This window comes from Thyridium curvatum (genome assembly GCF_004353045.1).
Source record: "Thyridium curvatum strain D216 chromosome Unknown NODE_38_length_371496_cov_78.080427, whole genome shotgun sequence".
In the NCBI taxonomy this organism is placed as follows: domain Eukaryota; kingdom Fungi; phylum Ascomycota; class Sordariomycetes; order Thyridiales; family Thyridiaceae; genus Thyridium; species Thyridium curvatum.
Genome location: NW_022156793.1, coordinates 107,904 through 125,140, shown reverse-complemented (window position 1 = coordinate 125,140; position 17,237 = coordinate 107,904). Strand labels below are relative to the sequence as shown.

The following is a 17,237-nucleotide window of genomic DNA, read 5'->3' as shown; positions in this document are numbered from 1 at the left end:
TGCTTTTTTCTCCCTTGTCAGACTTTTCCTGCGCGCAGGCTCATGCTTTGCAAACATTCCGTGCAATCTCGCTGGGAAACATGTATTTTTCGGAGTAATTTGCGTCTCTTTGCTGCCTGGCTTGGGCTCAAGTCGAGCGCAAAGTTGAGCTATCACAAAGCACCATCTCCTCCTGGACTGGACCAAGGAAAAGCCGATATGGAGTATCATTGATCTCCAAGATCGCAAGAAATAAGCGACCCAACCAACCACGCTGGAGAAAAAGAGGTGTGGCACATCTCCTGCGGGTCGACAAGGGTGTTTTGTCTCAGTCCGCTCCCGTTAGTCCAGGCACATCAAAATGACAGGTCGTTTCTGGGTCTCGCACTTCCTCCGACCACGCCCTGCCCACTCCTCGGCTTTCAATAGCGGACGGACCGGACCATCGACGGTCTCTTCTTAGCATTCCCAGGAGCCAGCAAACCGGGTTCACCGTGAGTCCCCTGTGATGATCGAGCTGGATGAGAGGCCGCACCTCGCCTATCTAACGAATATGATTCGGCCGGAAGAAGTGCCATCCTCTACTGGTTTCGAATGATACCTATGTATCTCCCCGCTCTCTGGGTCTTGTGGTTCAGCTGAACATTGCTTCTTTTCCCAGCCACTGTAAGACACTACTAACAAGTCCGATCTGAGATGTACAGTGCATACAGTAGCGCTGCCACTTCTTCATCGTGGATCATTGATGGCGGCTTGTGTACAAGATCTTGGATATCTAGGGGATTAGTGTCTCCAGAAAGAGTCCAACCAGCTAGGGACGCAGCACCTTGCTACAAAAATACGTGTCGTCATATTGCTTCTTTTACGATATGCTCCGTGCTCCTGTCTGACTTGGGGGCGATTGCCCACAGTATTACCGACGATGTCTTACGGTCGTATCAAGTTCAGGCACATTGCTTTTGCGCGAGCAGCACAGCTCACGATTACGTCTTCAAGGGGGGTGACGACTAGGACGAAGGGAAACAAGGTTTTTCACGTCGTTTGCCCTTTCCGTCCTCTCTGATGTGTAACAAGCTATTGCGAATGCCAGTAATGCGTTGAGTCCTAAAAGGACCGCATCACTTCCTTCACACCCCCTCCCTCTCTCCGGACCCTTGGCGATGAGGCGCAAGGCGATCCGGGGTAGAGCAAACAATGCCGAGGATCATGGCCCGTCTCGGTACCACACCCTTGGGACATTTACAGGCCGTGCTGACCAGCGCCGCCACCAGACACACCCTGTTCGATGCTCTCATGATACCTGAGGCGACTTCGGCCCGAAGCAGGGTCACTTTGTGAGATCTGGCGGGAAATTCCGCGCCACACAGGCCTGCTCATACCCTTTAGATGTGCGAGGACAGGGGAAGATGATGTTAGATGGTGGTGTAAGCGAGCTGTGCCCGATATTTTGGCAGAGTGATGGCCGTTGCCAAGGGTGTCAGGTGCATATTTGTCGGCTGGTTTCCAGGTCTCAGAGCCAGGATATCCCTACCATCGACAAACACAGGGCTAAGGTTGGAAACAGGTATTGGTATTCTTGGGCGTGGGCTGCCTTGGTATGATGGCCAAGTGACGTGCGCGAGTGCAAATGACGCTGATGAGGGTGTATACATATCAAGTCGTTAAAGGTGTCTGTATGCTTCTAAACGGTGAGGAAACGGTGACACGGCAATAGTACGCATGTTTAATATGTGATGTTAGTCAGGAAACAGCCACATTGGCCTATCAGGCGATGAATCTCTGAACATGACCATCTACACCTAAACTAGACAAAACGTCGTTAAGTTGACTCCTCGGGCTTGAAGTGCCTCAGGCTCCAGCCTTGGATCGTAGTTGATGATCTCACCAGTTTCTGTATTCCTGAAGTGGTCATAATCTATCGGATCGTCCCCATCGAGGTCTTTAGAAATCCTGTCCCAGCCGTTTAGAGGTTCTAGTCTTGGGTCTTCTGCCGTGAAATATCCGGTCTCGGGGTTGAAGAATCTCCAGTGATGCCGTTCATCACTATACGAAGTGGTCAGACTATTGCAGATGACGCGCCATGGTGCGGGAAGCGGCCCGAGCAGTTTGATCGCGTCATTCAACCCGTAAACATAGCAGTCACCGACGATTTGGAAAGATTCTCCGCAGGCCCGAAGGATAAGAGGCTTCGAAGCCCCTAATAGAATCGCTACAACGTCTCCTGATACTAAAGTCAGTTCTCTATGCTACAAGTAGTAGTTCTTTTTTGGATGTAGGCTGATTCTTACCGGCTTTGGTCTGACGCGGTGCTAGACCCATGTAGCCCTCGTGGGTTACAAAGGCCCGTCTGCCGGGGAGAAACCGGAATTCATCGATGATCCGGGGATTCTCCTTGTGAAGCTCGTTGATTCGATACTTCTTTCGTGCGTCTGCACGCGTCCCAAACAGGGCTCCTGGCCAGTCTTGTTGGACCCAGTCTGCGAGTGTAGGATCGTAGGAATTCGGATAGCGCTCTTGAATGTGGCCAGCTGCCAACATCAAAGCATACGCTACTCTCAATGGGTCACCTGTGGGCATGTAGATTCCCGTGTCTAGATTCGAGGGCTCCCAGGACCGGACTGCAGCTATCGGCAGCTCATCCTTGTAGAGCGGAACCACGGGGCTGACAGCATTTACTGTGGCACAGTACAGCCCAACCGCCTGCAGTGTATTTGGTTTAGTCTCCGAGTAGGTAGCATGAACTCGTGATGCGCCAGTGGACCAGCAGTCGGGCAGTACAAACGAAGCCGTGTGGCCGCGGGTCCAATCCGGGACCCAAGAGGGGATGTTAGTATTAGACAACTGGCACGCCCACAGCAGCTCGAACCGTTGGCTTTCCTGAACATGGGCCAGAAAGGCGCCTTTGTACACGTCGTTGATCGATGCAGTATAGTCCGGCTCAATCCTTGCCCTGAACTTTGGAGGTGCTAGCCCGAGCATGCCGTAGATTTTGTCGCGAGGGTTTCTGCATTCGCGCGGATAGGTCGCTTGTCTGAGGACCCTCCCGGCTGATGAACGGTCCATGGGCTGGAATAGATCGGCCGCTACCGATATGATGGTGCTAAGCTCATCGGATGGCAAAAAGTGTTTCCTCTTCAGACAATAGACTGCCCGAGAGAAGAGATAACTAGGAATTACGTCAAGGCCGCATTGAAGGATAGGTCCAGGACGGAGTCTGGCGAGTTGTAGTTCCTGCACAACCCACACTCGAGTGAACCAAGGGCGTGAAAGTAAACTGCCAATCGAATCCCATATCGTCTTGTCGTAAGGAAGAACGTATTCAGAGTCAAACCAGAGCTTCTGTTCGCAGTCGGGCGAAGGACATGGAGAGCCTTGAAACCTTCTCACCTCGACCTGAGCACCCAGATAAGCAAGAGTTTCCAAAGCTTTGTCACTGCCTTTGGGCTGGGGCCCTAGCCAAACGATCACTCGTTGTGCTAAACGATAAATATCGCACATACGCTGTACCTGCGTACTCTTTTCCCGTTCGTCGTTTTGGTTAATGCAGATAGCATCTATCCAGAGGACTCGGGGCTGTTGGGCATCGCGTAGGTGACGCAGTGCCTCCATAAGACTCCTTGTGACTCTCAACTTCCTCCATGGAGACTCTGGCAACTCGTCCTGAACAGCTATGTTCTGTGATTTCCCACCCTTGCCCCATGAATATGAGAGAGCCTCATACTTTGGCTCGTAGCTGTCCTCGCATGGCGGGAGCTCATACGCCGCTGGATCAATGTTCGGGTCAGGATGTGCCCAGTGAGTAGTGGCTGTTTGGTCATTGATGAACAGATATCTTCCCTCGGGGACTTCGTAGGCAGCCCAACGAGGTGGTAGAGTTGCTCTAAGTTCGTCGAGACTCAGTCTTGTGGAGGGAGCACCTGTGGACAGTGCTGGCTGAGCGAGGACAACCTGGCGGATGCGAGCTTTGAAAACTTCATTGCTGGCCCCAGGAAGCAGCTCCAACAGGCGAATGTGCCGACTTGGATCTGCCAAAGGCGCATAGGTGTAGCTGTTGAACAGTCTCGCTTCGAATTTGTTCAGTCTTTGCCCCATACTGAAATGTAGTCGTGGTTCAACCATCATTGCGGATAGACAACCGAGAATCATTCGTCGCTTGTGTGTCTGTTGAGCTGAAGTCGACAGGCGGGGTTCCGGAACGCTTGAGAGTCTCCTATTAACTAGCGTGCGTTGTTATTGGTTACACGATCCTTTGCTCTTCGAGCAACGCAGGTGGCGGGCTTGGCACGTCTTCAGCCGCATTTGTAGGAAATCATCAACGTGCTCCTTTGCGCAACTGCTCAATGGCACAGAGATGCCTGAGGATCGTTCATTATTCGGAAGAGAATGATGGTGCCAGTAACCCAGCACAGGAGGAAGGATGTGATATCATTAGTTGCTTATTCGAGTTCGTTCAAGGTTTCAAATGTTTCCCGCGTGTTCAGCTAGTCACTTTCATCATGCCAAGCTTCTTCAACTCTTCCATCCGAGTTTGCTGAAGAATTGTAGTCAAATATATGCTAGCCAGCCTTGCGGTACTTCGCAATCCCCAAAAACACACTGTGACTGATAAAACCACATGCTATTACTAGTTCTTTGTGCCGCCCACGGGCCCTTCGGGAATCTCCTGCTCGCCAAGATCGTTTCTAGCCTCAACCCCAAGAGCCTTGCCTTCGAGATAAGATGGCGCAATGACATCAACTGCAGACAGGGTTAATATACAATACAATCATCCAGGATCTAAAAGGTGCAACACATACCTTCTTTCAAGTAGTTGGTCTCCTCGGCCCTGCTCACGAGCCAAACCATGATGGGGATGGAAATCAACTGCGTAGACAAGGCAACGGCAATTTGGGAACTTGCCATCGTCAGAGAAAGCACTTCGTGCAAAGAGCGGCAGGATGTTATGCGAAGAGAACTTACTGATACGTTACTTCAGCAGCCGCCATACCAAACTGGACGGCAACTCCACTCGCAGCAACGCCCTTCCACAGGCCACCATAGATGGCAAGAGTCGTCGGCTCGTTGGTAAAGGTGCCCATGACCCACATGCCGATGAGCTGGTGCGAGCCGTACAGGACACCGAAGACGAGATACAGCACGAAGGGTCCACCAAAGTCGCTCGAAGTCCAGTCGACTCCACCCACGGGGGGCGTAGCCCACGACGGCGACACCAAGACCCACACGAGAAGAGCAATCCAGCCGGCCCAGACGACGACGCCGAGGACGGCAAGGGCGATGTAGCCGCGCACGCGCCGACCGTAAGGCAGTCGGTCGGTCAGGTACGCGCAGCCGACCGAGGCCGGGAGCTGGACGAGGTAGAAGCAGACATTGTTCATGGCGCGCGTGCGCAGGTTGAAGTAGCGGCCATTGACGGAGGGCAGGATTCCGAGAGCCAGCTCGCAGCTGAAGATGACGGGGAGCATGGCCAGGACGCGGTAGTCGCGCAGGACGCGCTTGATGCCGAGCAGCTCCTCCTTCATGGAGAGCGTGTGGAAGACGGCGATGGCCGTGCCGTCGGACCGGCGGACGTCCTTGGGGTTGACCAGACCGAAGATGGTGAAGAAGAAGGCGACGCACTGCAGGATGATGAAGACGATGTAGACGCTCGTGGGGCTACCCTCGGCGGAGGTGGCGCCCTTGTAGATGATGATGAAGGCGACGAGGGAGCCGATGACGCTTCCGACCTGGTTGATGAAGTACTGGATCGAGATGTATTTGCCCTTCTCGACCTCTGTTGCGTAAGCCCACTGGATGAAGCCCGAGGCGGACCATAGCATAGGCGCGCTGAGACCGAGGAGAATGCCGCCGAGGATGGGGAACCACTCGTTGCCCGTGCGGTCGTAGTAGAAGAGGCCGGCAACGTAGATGGGATAGCCAGCGACACCGATGGTCATGGTGATCCGGGGGCCGATCTTGTTCATGATGGCCCCCGTGAAGAAGCCGAACACGGCGTAGATGCCATACAGGGAGCTGTTGGAGATGTCACTGACGCGCTGGGACGATGGCTTGCCGCCGCCGGCACCGAGTCCGAGGACTGCCAAGTAGACGCCGACGGTGAAGAACAGCACACAGCCAGAGATCAGGTTCTGGTTGAAGGTGAGCTTGCGCGAGGTGCGCGGTAGAGTTGAGGACTCCATGTTGTCCGAGAGCGAAGTTTGAGAACACCCGTAACAATATGAAAAACAAGAGTTGTTGTTTAGAATAATGGTGGCTGTGGATGGCAAGCAGAGAGTGCCACGTGCTGGCCGGATGCGTGGGACTCAGGGGTCCTTCGGGAAGAGGGCTGGCCGTTGTAGTTATGCTTTTCTCGTTATCTTCCTCCAACAAATATGGCAAGGTCGAGCAAAGGAAGAGAGATAGGTGGAATGACCTTCGTAAACTGTCCACGCGCCATGGCATTCATCGGGGACTGATAGCGATCTCGACACCCGGTGATACCCTTGACCTCGCAAGGGCAACACTTGGTACTAAGCTTCGTCCTATCGAGGAGCCACCCTCCTGTTCATGGATATATCTGGGGAATGGGCTGATCAGGGCCAGTGGGAGATTGGCGGACGAGGTCAGACACTCGCGACAGCCGTGTGGAGAATCCGGGGACAGGTTAGTTTCTTCCCAAGCCAGGGCCTCGTCTCTATCCTCTAGCTCCAGTCGTAGAGATTTCCCGTTTGGGCTAAGTGGGTTCACAACATTCCACATGCTGATGATAAACCACTCTGGCTATGTCTTCCCCGCGTTGGCCGCACTAAACCCGAACAAGGTTCTTAGACGGTTATCTGGCTTGGGTATTTCGAATAATGCATTGGAAAGACGATCTCAGTCTGACAAACAGAGTATCAGCATGATCCAATGATCTTATCAGTGGCGAGGGCCATTCATCGATACAAAGTTGTCTACGGCCACTGACGGCTTACACGATCAAGACTCGCATATCGCTGTTATCTGTAAATTGCGTCCCTTAGGTCCATTCGAGATTACCCAGACGAAGAGCAGCAACAGCTCAGCATTTCTCAATCTACCTTCTCAACTCACCAATACACGCATCAGGATATGGCAGGAAGCAGTTTGAAGTGGGCCTCCAAGCCTATTGGCATCCATTGCGACATGGGCGAGGCTTTCGGCAACTGGAAGATGGTAGGTTCTAGCCATGCCGTCAAGTTGTGTAGCCCATACTGCTCGATCGTTAATCTAAGCCTTGGCGTAGGGTGACGATGAAGCAATCATGCCCTACATAGACGCTTGCTCCATTGCTTGTGGGTTCCACGCCGGCGATCCGATGGTCATGTACAACACGGTCAAGGCGGCGGAGAAACACAACGTCCGGGTTGGCGCTCACCCCTCTTTTCTCGACCTGCAAGGGTTTGGCAGACGCGAGATGGTGATGGATCCAGTCGAGTGTGAGAAGATGGTCATCTACCAGATAGGTGCCCTCAAGGCATTTCTAGACATCGACGGACTGCCACTGTCACATGTCAGCGTAAGTGTTCTTCTTCCTCGATTCGTTGTCGTCCGGGCCAATGTTGACATTATTGGAATTTAACAGCCTCACGGAGCTCTCTACGGTGTCATGTGCAAGGACAAATCAATTTGCGAGGCCGTGTGCCGTGCCAGTCGTTTCTTCAAATCCGATGACGGCGAGCCAGTGCCTATCATCGGCGCACCCAACACCATCATGGAGACAGTCTGTGCGGACATGGGCATTCCTTTCATCCAAGAAATCATTAGTGATCTTGAGTATGATGCCAACGGAAACTGCAAGATACCACGGGCACACGAGCCTCAAGATCTCGGAGCACTGCAGACACGTCTATCTCGAGCATTGAGAACTGGGGAAATCGAGTGCAAGGAGACCGGTGGGTTTGTTGACCTCAAGCTGAGTGCGGAGCCCTTGAGTTTGTGCATCCATAGCGACACGCCAGGTGCGACGGAGGTGGCCGCAGCGACGAGAGAGGTCGTGAATGAATTCAACCGAGAGCTCTCGTGATAGGCTCAAATAGTTTTCATACACCTACCAGGAAACTGCATATAAGCAGATGCATCTTTCTTAAGGCCTTGGCTTGGTGTTCAACAGGTAGTTGAAACGTAGCTTTGGATTTTGGAGAGTTGCAGAACCAAACAGATCTCAACCACAAAGCGGGTTTATTTCTCCTGATTCACTATCCTGTCTATGGTCTTCATGGCGGCCATCACCTTCTCATCCTCGTGGGTAAGCCCAACTACCTGTAGAGCTACCGACATATCTCGGTAGAGGTTGATATCATCTGTGTCCCACGTCAGTACCTCTCCATCGGCCGGGCAAGGATCAAACCTACAAAGTTCCATGTTCTCTCTGTCTAATTCGTTGACAGGCTGGTAATTTTGAGGATACGCATCGCTATCGAGCACTCTACCCACGGGAATCACGCCGCTGGGATAGTCAAGGAGGTTCCACTGAGAGCAATATCCCCACCATGGCTTGACATCGTGAGGAGTGCCCTGTACTGAGGCAACCGGGCAGATGAGCACTTCGATAGGCTTGCCTGAACGCGTTGCCTGCGATGTAGCATTCCACTTCTGTAGATAGTCCATTTTGTAGATGTCCCGGTCGATATTTAGCTGGGTAGCACTTGTCAGCATTCATCAGAGAGAAAGCTTCATGGACTGCCTGCGGACCTTCCAAATCTCGTGAATGGATCTCTCCTTCACAATAGGATCACTGATCAGGCGCTTTGCTGAAGGAAACATTGGCTCATTTCCAGCATCCAGAGTTTGCTTGATATCTAGGCCGCCGTCTGTGAAGTAGAGCGGCAAGAGAATTTCGTCCCATGCTCGCTTATGTTCAAATGGCTTGAAATCAACCACTATGCCCAGTTAGTAGAAGATCTCTGGAGCTTCAATAAAAGAGACTTGCCATCGCATCCAGCTTTCTTCAGCTTCTCTGCCACTTCCCGAATAGCTCTCGTGATATACGGATGAGGCATCACTACCTCATCCCAGAGCATCATACCCACGGTCAGCTTTGACGGTTCTGGCTCTGGCTGAGACAGCCATGGGAAGCCCAGAAGAGGCTCCTTCAGCCAAGGTTTGGCGTTCGAGACAACCTGGAAGAAGAGTTCCAAATCTTCCACACAATGGCCGAGAGGCCCCGCCACGGCGATAATCGACTCGGAACCGGTCATGGTGCACTCCCAGCCTGCGGTTGGCACGCGTTTCCCAGAAGGCTTGAACCCATACAGTCCATTGAATGCGGCTGGAATCCTAATGGAACCTCCGACATCCGAGCCCACGCCAAGTGGAGAGGCGTGACTGGCGAGCAACGCACCTTCACCACCGCTGGATCCTCCGGCACCGACTCGAGTGTTCAATGGATTGAGGGTCCGGCCGTAAATGTTGCTGACTGTCTCTAGGACCATCATGCACTGAGGGTTGTTGGTCTTTGCGTAGAGAACGGCTCCGGCATTCCGGATGATCTCGACAATATGAGCATCCTTTTCTCTGACGGGAAAGCGGCTGTACGAGATGTAGCCGGCAGTTGTGTATTGGCCCTTGACATTGTAATGGTCCTTGACAGAGATTGGCACGCCGTGCAGCGGTCCTAGAGGCTTTCCTGTAGACTTCAGGTGCTCGTCCAACCGTCGCGCGCTCTCCAGAGCCTCGTCAAAGAAGACCTCAGTCAGACAGTTGGTCAACTGGTGGGCGATGGTTGCGCGGTGGCAGAACGCCTCAGTGATCTGTAGCGACGTCCATTCGCCATCCCGGATCTTGGCTGCCAGTGCAGATGCACCCAGCTCGGTGATGCGGATCTCCTCATCTGAAAGCCATTTTGGCAACAAGTCGGCGACACGAGTGATCGCGTGTGAAGCTTGATTTAGCTCGTCTTGAGGGACAAGCCATCTGACCGGGAAGGACGCGGCACGACGATCTTGGAAGCGCTGTTCACAGGAATCAGTACATCTGCTAGGTCTGGGGAGAGAGTCTCAGTAACGCAGGGAGTCTGAGGTGGCTCATACCTTGGCTACGTCCTCCCATGGGGCCTCTAACTTGTCCATGGCTGGAACGGTGATATCTAATGCGTCGATAGCTTCTCGGGTGGCACTTGCTATCACTCAAGCAGAGCTCAGTGTATGTTATGAGACGCCTCGTTTAGTAGTGTTCACTGTCGTTTCGCAAAGCCGAGCCTATCCGGAGAGTTCGAACTCTCCATGAGAATGACTGAAGTCTCCTAGAGGCGCATCTCTTTCACGAGACGTGCTGTAGCTGGCAGCTCGGCGGCAGACACTGCTTATCGCATGTGCTCCATGCACAGAATCAATCACGAGGACACATGTCGATGGCTAGCGGCCGTCACACCAGTGACTTGGCGTAGATTTGTCGCCCTACGCCCCTACCATGATTGCGCCTGAGACTGACATACCTAACTAGCCGGTCGTGGAAGTCTCCCGAACTGGTTAGTTCCTTTCAGTCTCACAGTTCCACGAGGCCCACTTGGTGAGACCCTTCATTCCATGGTGGCGGGAGATCTGATTTGGTATGGCTTCCAAGCCGTCTCTTCTCGTCAAGCAGGATATTGTCAATGCAGAGCGGCTTTTGGAGGCTCAAAGCCGAGGGTGTGTCTGCAAAATACGGATTCGATCAGTGGTGTCTTCTTTCCTCCATGTCTCCGACTTTTCCACGACACGCCATGAGTTGTGCATCAATGTTTTAGTCAAAGATACGCTATTACGCAACAGGAAATTCCGGGAGTTACTGAAGACCGAGAACCCATTCACATTCTTACTGCTACTTGAAAACGGCAGAAAACAGACCATAACGAGCCTGGATCCCTCTGGCAATTCGAGCTCATGCTGGCCTGGTAGCAGACATTACCATCGCAAAACATGGAGATAAAGCGGCTACTCATTGCCAATCGCGGCGAGATTGCCTACCGCATCCTGCGCACGGCAAAGCGCCTGGGTTATTTTGTTGTCGCCATCTATACCCAGACAGACGTTTCCAGCCCTCACGTTCTTGACGCCGACTTGCCGTGTCTAGTCAAGTCCTATGTGGATATCGACGAGATAGTGGCAATCGTCCGTCAACAAGCAATACATCTGGTCATTCCAGGCTATGGCTTCCTGTCGGAGAATGAAGCATTTGCTGCGGCGGTGGTAAAAGCAGGTGCCGCGTTTGTTGGCCCTGACCCGGAACACATAGCAGCTTTTGGTATCAAGCACCGGGCAAGAGATCTTGCCGAAAAGGTCGGAGTACCCATTTGCCCAGGTTCGGGCATTTTGAACTCTGAGGATGAAGCCGTCCTTGCCGCCACCAAGATTGGATATCCAGTAAGGCTTTGGCAACACGATAGGCAACATAAAAAAGCTAATAATCATCCAGGTCATGCTCAAGGCTACTGCTGGGGGTGGTGGAATGGTGGGCTGAACCTAAATCTCTGTCACTCGTTGAAAATCTACTTACATCATTGCCAGGGCTTACAAATATGTGAGAACGAGGCTGAGGTGCGTTCATCATTCACCAGCGTGGTTAGTCGAGGCTCCACGCTGTTCTCCAACCCTGGGGTCTTTCTCGAGCGTTACTACGCGGTCTCGAGGCATGTCGAGGTGCAGATATTTGGTGACGGCCAGGGCCGCTGCGTGGTGTTTGGAGAGCGTGAATGCTCCATCCAGAGAAGACACCAAAAGGTCATCGAAGAGTCTCCAAGTCCTTTTGTTGAGATGCGTCCAGCACTTAGAAAGAGGCTCTTCGAAGTTTCAGAATTGCTCGGCCAGTCTATTAAGTACCGCTCTGCAGGAACCATAGAGTTCCTGGTAGACGACGCAACTGCAGACTTCTTCTTCCTGGAGATGAACACTCGTCTCCAGGTTGAGCATGGCATCACAGAGCTGCGTTTTGACATTGATCTTGTCGAGTTGATGCTACGACTAGCAGAGGGTACTCTAAACATATCTGAGTATATGTTGCTAGAGCCTCGCGGCACCGCAATAGAAGCTCGCGTGTACGCGGAGAACCCACTCAAGAACCATATGCCTAGCCCTGGTGTCTTACAGCATGCCTACTTTGCAGAAGGGCCTGGAGTCCGTGTCGACACATGGGTCAGAACGGGAACAAATGTTTCTTTGGCTTACGACCCACTACTCGCCAAGGTCATGGGCTACGGAGCGACGAGAGAAGAAGCGACTACAACAATCGTCGGTGCTCTCCGAGACACCAAGTTGCAGGGAATCGTCACCAATCTAAGCCTCCTCTTCAGGATCCTCACGTCCCAGGATTTCCGGGATGGCAACACGACAACAGGGTTTTTGACAGACTTTGACCACACGCCGCGCTCTATGGAAATTCTCACAGCCGGGAGTTACACCACCATTCAGTCCTGGCCCGGTCGAGTTGGAGTCGGTTTTGGAATACCGGAAGGCGGCCCTATGGATCCGCTACATGCACAACTAGCCAACTGCATTGTGGGCAATGACCGAGGCTGCGAGTTGCTTGAAATCACCTTTACCGGACCCAAAATCAGGTTCCACAGTCGAGCAATTGTTTGCTTGACTGGCGCTGGGGCACACGGCATGGAACTGGACGGCGTTCCAATCCCAATGTGCACCTCTCTTGAAGCCCCTGCGGGATCTGTGCTGGCTGTGGGATCGCTATCTGGTGGCAGCCGTGCCTATCTCGCAATTCGGGGTGGCTTGCCAAGCATACCCTACTATTTGGGCTCCAAGGCCACCAGTCCTGTCGCCGACATTGGTGGCCTCCAGGGTCGGGCTCTTGTAGCGGGAGATTTGCTTGAGCTCCCTGAGGCCGGTTCTTTTCGAGCCTTCTCTCTGCCCTCATCTCTGATACCGGAGTGGGATCCTCACGTCATTCACTGCCTCTCAGGGCCCCACGATTCGCCGGACATTATACTATCCGAGGCTTTACCTGCTCTATGCGAGAGCGAGTGGACTGTGTCACATCAGGCGTCTCGTGTCGGAATCCGTCTGCACGGACCGCAGCCTCAATGGGCCCGAACCACCGGCGGCGAGGGAGGCTCGCACCCCAGCAACTATCTGGATTATCCTTACTCTATCGGAGCACTCAATTGGACCGGTGATAGCGCCGTCATCTTCCCAGCTGATGCCCCATCATTAGGCGGCTTCATCAGCTCCCATGTTGTCGCTCGCGCGGAGATGTTCAAGGTTGCTCAACTCCGGCCAGGGGACAAGTTCCGGCTCTCTCCTATCTCGGTTGATGCAGCAATGGACTTGCGGAGGAGGCAAGAAGCGTTCCTTGAGACCATTAGAAAACTCGTCGCCAGTGGGAACTCAACATTTTCAGCCATTTCCCCACTGTCACTCGCAGTCCCCAATAGTTTGTCGTGCTCGAAATCCACAGCAATATTGGAGAGATGCGAAGACATCACGATCCGTCAAGCCGGAGACTCGTACATCTTAGTTGAGTTTCATCAGTCGCTGGATCTCGACACACGTTGTCGAGTGCAGAGTGTTTTGGAAGCCATAGAGGAGGCTCATATCAACGGCGTGAGACTGGCAACGCCGATAGGCTGCAGTGAGTCTCCAGTCGTGCTCGAAATGGGTGACCAGAAAGTATTGACAACTCTCCAGGTCTGCTTATTGACTATGAAGGCTTTGAAATCTCACAAATGGAGCTTGTTCTCAAAGTCAAGGACATCTTGGTTGCACAGTTCGCCACTCAGATTTCACAGTCAACGATGCTGAATAGCCGTCTCATCAAGCTGCCTATGGTCTTTGATGACAAGGTGAACAAAGCTGCCATCGAAAGGTACATGGCAACGCAAAGGAAGTATGCCTCGTATCTGCCAGACCCTGTCGAGTTCATCGCTAGATCGAACGGGCTTGACTCCAAGGATGACGTGCGCAAGAAGGTCCTCAATACCCGCATCCTAGTGGTCGGGGTTGGCTTTTTCAACGGTACGCCGATCGGTATCCCGCTTGATCCTCGGTCCCGCCTGATTGTACCCAAATTCAATCCGTCCAGGACCTTCTCTCCAGAGGGTGGACTTGGGTTTGGCGGCTCGTTCTTTACCTGTGACCCCATAGTGAGTATTCAGTCACCTTGTTGTTAATCGTCACGATAGTTCTAATCAGTCTTTTCAGGATGCTCCAGGTGGCTATGTCAATTTTGGCCGTACACTACCTGGTTGGGATAAGTATTGCCTGAATAAGGACTTCGGACAACGACCGTGGCTCTTCAACAATTTTGACCAGCTCGAGTTCTATGAAGTCACAGAGGATGAGCTGGACAAGATATATGCTCGCTTCAAGGCTGGCCGGTTCGACTTCGATATCAGCCCTGCCACATTTGACGTCGAAGCATACTCACGATTCTGCGAGAGTGTCGCGGTGGAGACACAGACATTCAAGGCAAAACAGCAACTGGCGACAGAGCGTGAGATTGAGAGGGAAAACAAACTGTTGGCACAGTGGCAGGAAGATCAAAATGGCGAGAAGGACGAGGTTCAAGGGCTTGATGACATTGGTGAGTTATTCACATATATCTTCGGCATTGATGAGACAGAAGTGTTGACAAAAGATCCCAGACGATTCTCTCAAAGTGCAGGCTGAGACACACGCAAGCGTGTATAAGATCCCAGCACAGAAGGGAACGAAGGTGAAGGCCGGCGATGTGCTCCTCGTCTTAGAGGCAATGAAGATGGAAATCAATCTGTTGGCATCGGCAGAACACGAAGGATCAGTGATACGAAGTATTGTTGTTGGGCCTAATGATGTAGTGAAGCCTGGCGACACTCTGATAGTGTTAGCACAGGCATGAAGTGTAGAATGATACAATTCCAATAAGACCGAATCTTCTTGAATCTGTTTCCAGTCTGTAGGTGAAATACATATTAGTACAAGCATAAATAGTGATCTTATGGAAACAAGGCAGTGGATGCAAGCTCTGTGAACGCCTGGTAATCCGCCTCCCCGTAAAGCCTTTGTTGAAGCCAAACGTATTCTAGGATATCGAGTGCCCGCGAGATGTGCTACAAGGCAGAAATCAGCATCTCGTTGATTCTTTGGGAACCGTAATGCAAGTATCTTACCTTGAAACCAAAACTTTTCATCTCGGTAAGCAAATCCCGTAACGCTTCTTTTTGTGTGTCGTCCGTGGTTGCAGTCCCTGCAGTGAACAGGGACCACAGGTGCGCCATCCGGCTAAGTCCGCCAGAGAAGTTCGAGCTCAGTCTGATAATGTACTCGGCCGCGGTCGCTATTTCGGCCTCAGTGGCACCACGGCATAACTTCTGCGTGGCGACTCGATCGAGATAGATGCTGCACGCGCTGGCGTAGCACTGCACACATGCTGCTGCTCTGAGTAGCTCAACCTCAACTTCTGACTCCTCCGGAGGGATGGAATCCAACGTTGATAGCCGAACATAGACATCTGGTCCACTCTCATGCCAATCCGCGATCCGGCGTGCGAGAGACTCGCGCATGATCTCCCGCCTGTTGTCATCAATGACACTCATGCTGGCGAACCCACTGATATCAGCCTGTATCGCCATAAGACGAGACCAGGACTGTCGAATCTGGCCCAAGCTTCGATCAGTCGGCGCGCGCGGAGGTTGAAAGCTCGGGGCACCGAGATTGTACTCCCACCCTCCGCCCAAAGTTTCCCAGTAATCGCCGGGAATCAGAGTACCCTTCCCCGTCGCACACGCAGCAGCAACGTCGAGATACGCCATAAGTGAGACCAGAAATCGTCTCATAGGCGCAATAAGACCGGGATCTGTCTGTCCGACCGCGATGAGATTGCTGCCGATCTGCTGGTCTGCTTTCCTGTTTGCTGTCAAGGCAAGCGGTCGAGGCCGGTAGATTGTCTCAAATATTTGCCGCGCACCTTCGAGGTGTACCTTCCAATTGCAGTCGGCGGAGTTCATCTTTTCAAACATGCACAAGAGCAGGGTTGTGGCCAGTAATTCAAGTTCTGAGTCAACCTCATCGACTGGGCGAAGGGACTTTAGTTGCGTGATGACAAACCCATACGCCTCCATCGCTGCACGCTGATGTACATTCCGTTGTGCCATTGCCGGTAAGTTGGCCATGTGCATCGCGCCTAAGGCGACCATGGTGTTCCGAAGTAGGCCCGAAGAGTCTGACAGACGCGGTAACAAGCGGTAGGGATTTGAGTTGGACGGCGTGTCCCAGATGATCAGCATCGTAGAGACGGTATCGATGAAATGGTGGTAGTACGTGGTATCAGGTGTTGAAATCTCGGCAAACGCAGGTGATGACAAGGGTAAGAGACCGAAGAAGGATGCCAACTGCGAGTCCCAAGTATCTTGCTCTGATACGTTCATCAGGACTAGGTCGTCTACACCTGCGTGTGATACCGGGGTCTCGAAATCGGCGTCAATGTCAAGGTTCGCCGCGGTATCAAGTTCTTCCGGAGAAAGTGCCTGGGGAAGTTCTTCGCGCGGCTTTGGTGTCTCCTTTCCGTTCACTCTGGGCGAGGAACGCGGAGACTGTGCCGGCCGGACAGCCCGGAACGTGAATCGACCTCCTGATTCATACCGGCAATCGAGAGACAGTCGCCTGCAGTTGGCGCATGATGGCGACTTCTCGTCGCACTTGACATGTCTCTTGCGGCAATTGAAGCATCCTGTGAAGGATCGCGGGTGCCATCTCCGTTGGCGCTGTTTCCGTGGCTGAGTCTCCTGGGGGGCTGCCGGCGACAGGAGTGTGGGGTCAAGACTGTCGAGGCTGTCGAACATTCTGTTTGCCTCCATTCGCGCTGGGCCCTGTCTCTCACAGGGTCTGTACGGTGAATGCCAGATTGATGAACTGAATGCGTGTTTGCCGGAGAAGGTCTTGTTTCCCCCTCCCTCGCAAGACGAGCCGGAGTGAATCCTCTTACAGACTAGCCTTATCTTTCGCCTCCGGACTCCGGCCTAGGAACATATGGTTTGGGGAAGTGGAGTCAGCCTAGCCTTGGCGGCATTTACATTCTCTGTGTCTTGGGATTTTAGTGCGAGTTCCTGTGTCATGTTCGTGGCCGACACAAACGATCCAGCACAATCCTTCCTTCATATACACACTATCTGTGACTAAGTTCATGTCTGAGCAGTTTCAACCTTGAAACTTGTCCTTGCAGCCATTTGATCTTACGGGATGGCAACTCCACCCAGTGGACAATATCAGATATTCATATTCAAGATACGCAATCATTTTGGCCTTGACTTCCTGCACTTCTTCACCCGGTCCGGTAAGCGTCCACAAAATAAAAGACAG

At 52.7% G+C, this 17,237-nt stretch overlaps 6 protein-coding genes across 6 annotated transcripts; 2 read left to right on the top strand and 4 right to left on the bottom strand.

Annotated features, from left to right (window-relative positions):
- Positions 1 to 1,218: 1,218 nt before the first annotated feature.
- Positions 1,219 to 4,098, bottom strand: E0L32_006591 (uncharacterized protein; the record flags this gene model as incomplete). The annotated part of the gene is made up of 3 exons (XM_031141241.1): positions 1,219 to 1,506; positions 1,809 to 2,200; positions 2,268 to 4,098. The coding sequence occupies 3 exons, from the start codon at positions 4,096 to 4,098 to the stop codon at positions 1,219 to 1,221; spliced, it is 2,511 nt and encodes an 836-aa protein (XP_030994657.1).
- A 505-nt stretch (positions 4,099 to 4,603) lies between these two features.
- On the bottom strand, positions 4,604 to 6,155 carry E0L32_006590 (uncharacterized protein; the record flags this gene model as incomplete). The annotated part of the gene is made up of 3 exons (XM_031141240.1): positions 4,604 to 4,716; positions 4,776 to 4,873; positions 4,939 to 6,155. 3 exons carry the CDS (start codon positions 6,153 to 6,155, stop codon positions 4,604 to 4,606), a joined length of 1,428 nt encoding a protein of 475 aa, XP_030994656.1.
- Positions 6,156 to 7,065: 910 nt separating this feature from the next.
- Positions 7,066 to 7,999, top strand: E0L32_006589 (uncharacterized protein; the record flags this gene model as incomplete). Its single annotated transcript, XM_031141239.1, has 3 exons — positions 7,066 to 7,149; positions 7,220 to 7,492; positions 7,559 to 7,999. The coding sequence occupies 3 exons, from the start codon at positions 7,066 to 7,068 to the stop codon at positions 7,997 to 7,999; spliced, it is 798 nt and encodes a 265-aa protein (XP_030994655.1).
- Positions 8,000 to 8,154: 155 nt separating this feature from the next.
- Positions 8,155 to 10,043, bottom strand: E0L32_006588 (uncharacterized protein; the record flags this gene model as incomplete). Its single annotated transcript, XM_031141238.1, has 5 exons — positions 8,155 to 8,276; positions 8,328 to 8,610; positions 8,668 to 8,855; positions 9,002 to 9,926; positions 10,005 to 10,043. 5 exons carry the CDS (start codon positions 10,041 to 10,043, stop codon positions 8,155 to 8,157), a joined length of 1,557 nt encoding a protein of 518 aa, XP_030994654.1.
- An 828-nt stretch (positions 10,044 to 10,871) lies between these two features.
- On the top strand, positions 10,872 to 14,778 carry E0L32_006587 (uncharacterized protein; the record flags this gene model as incomplete). Its single annotated transcript, XM_031141237.1, has 6 exons — positions 10,872 to 11,315; positions 11,368 to 11,403; positions 11,460 to 13,533; positions 13,590 to 14,044; positions 14,103 to 14,484; positions 14,546 to 14,778. The coding sequence occupies 6 exons, from the start codon at positions 10,872 to 10,874 to the stop codon at positions 14,776 to 14,778; spliced, it is 3,624 nt and encodes a 1,207-aa protein (XP_030994653.1).
- Positions 14,779 to 14,875: 97 nt separating this feature from the next.
- E0L32_006586 (uncharacterized protein) lies at positions 14,876 to 16,720 on the bottom strand (the record flags this gene model as incomplete). The annotated part of the gene is made up of 2 exons (XM_031141236.1): positions 14,876 to 14,989; positions 15,050 to 16,720. The coding sequence occupies 2 exons, from the start codon at positions 16,718 to 16,720 to the stop codon at positions 14,876 to 14,878; spliced, it is 1,785 nt and encodes a 594-aa protein (XP_030994652.1).
- Positions 16,721 to 17,237: the final 517 nt, after the last annotated feature.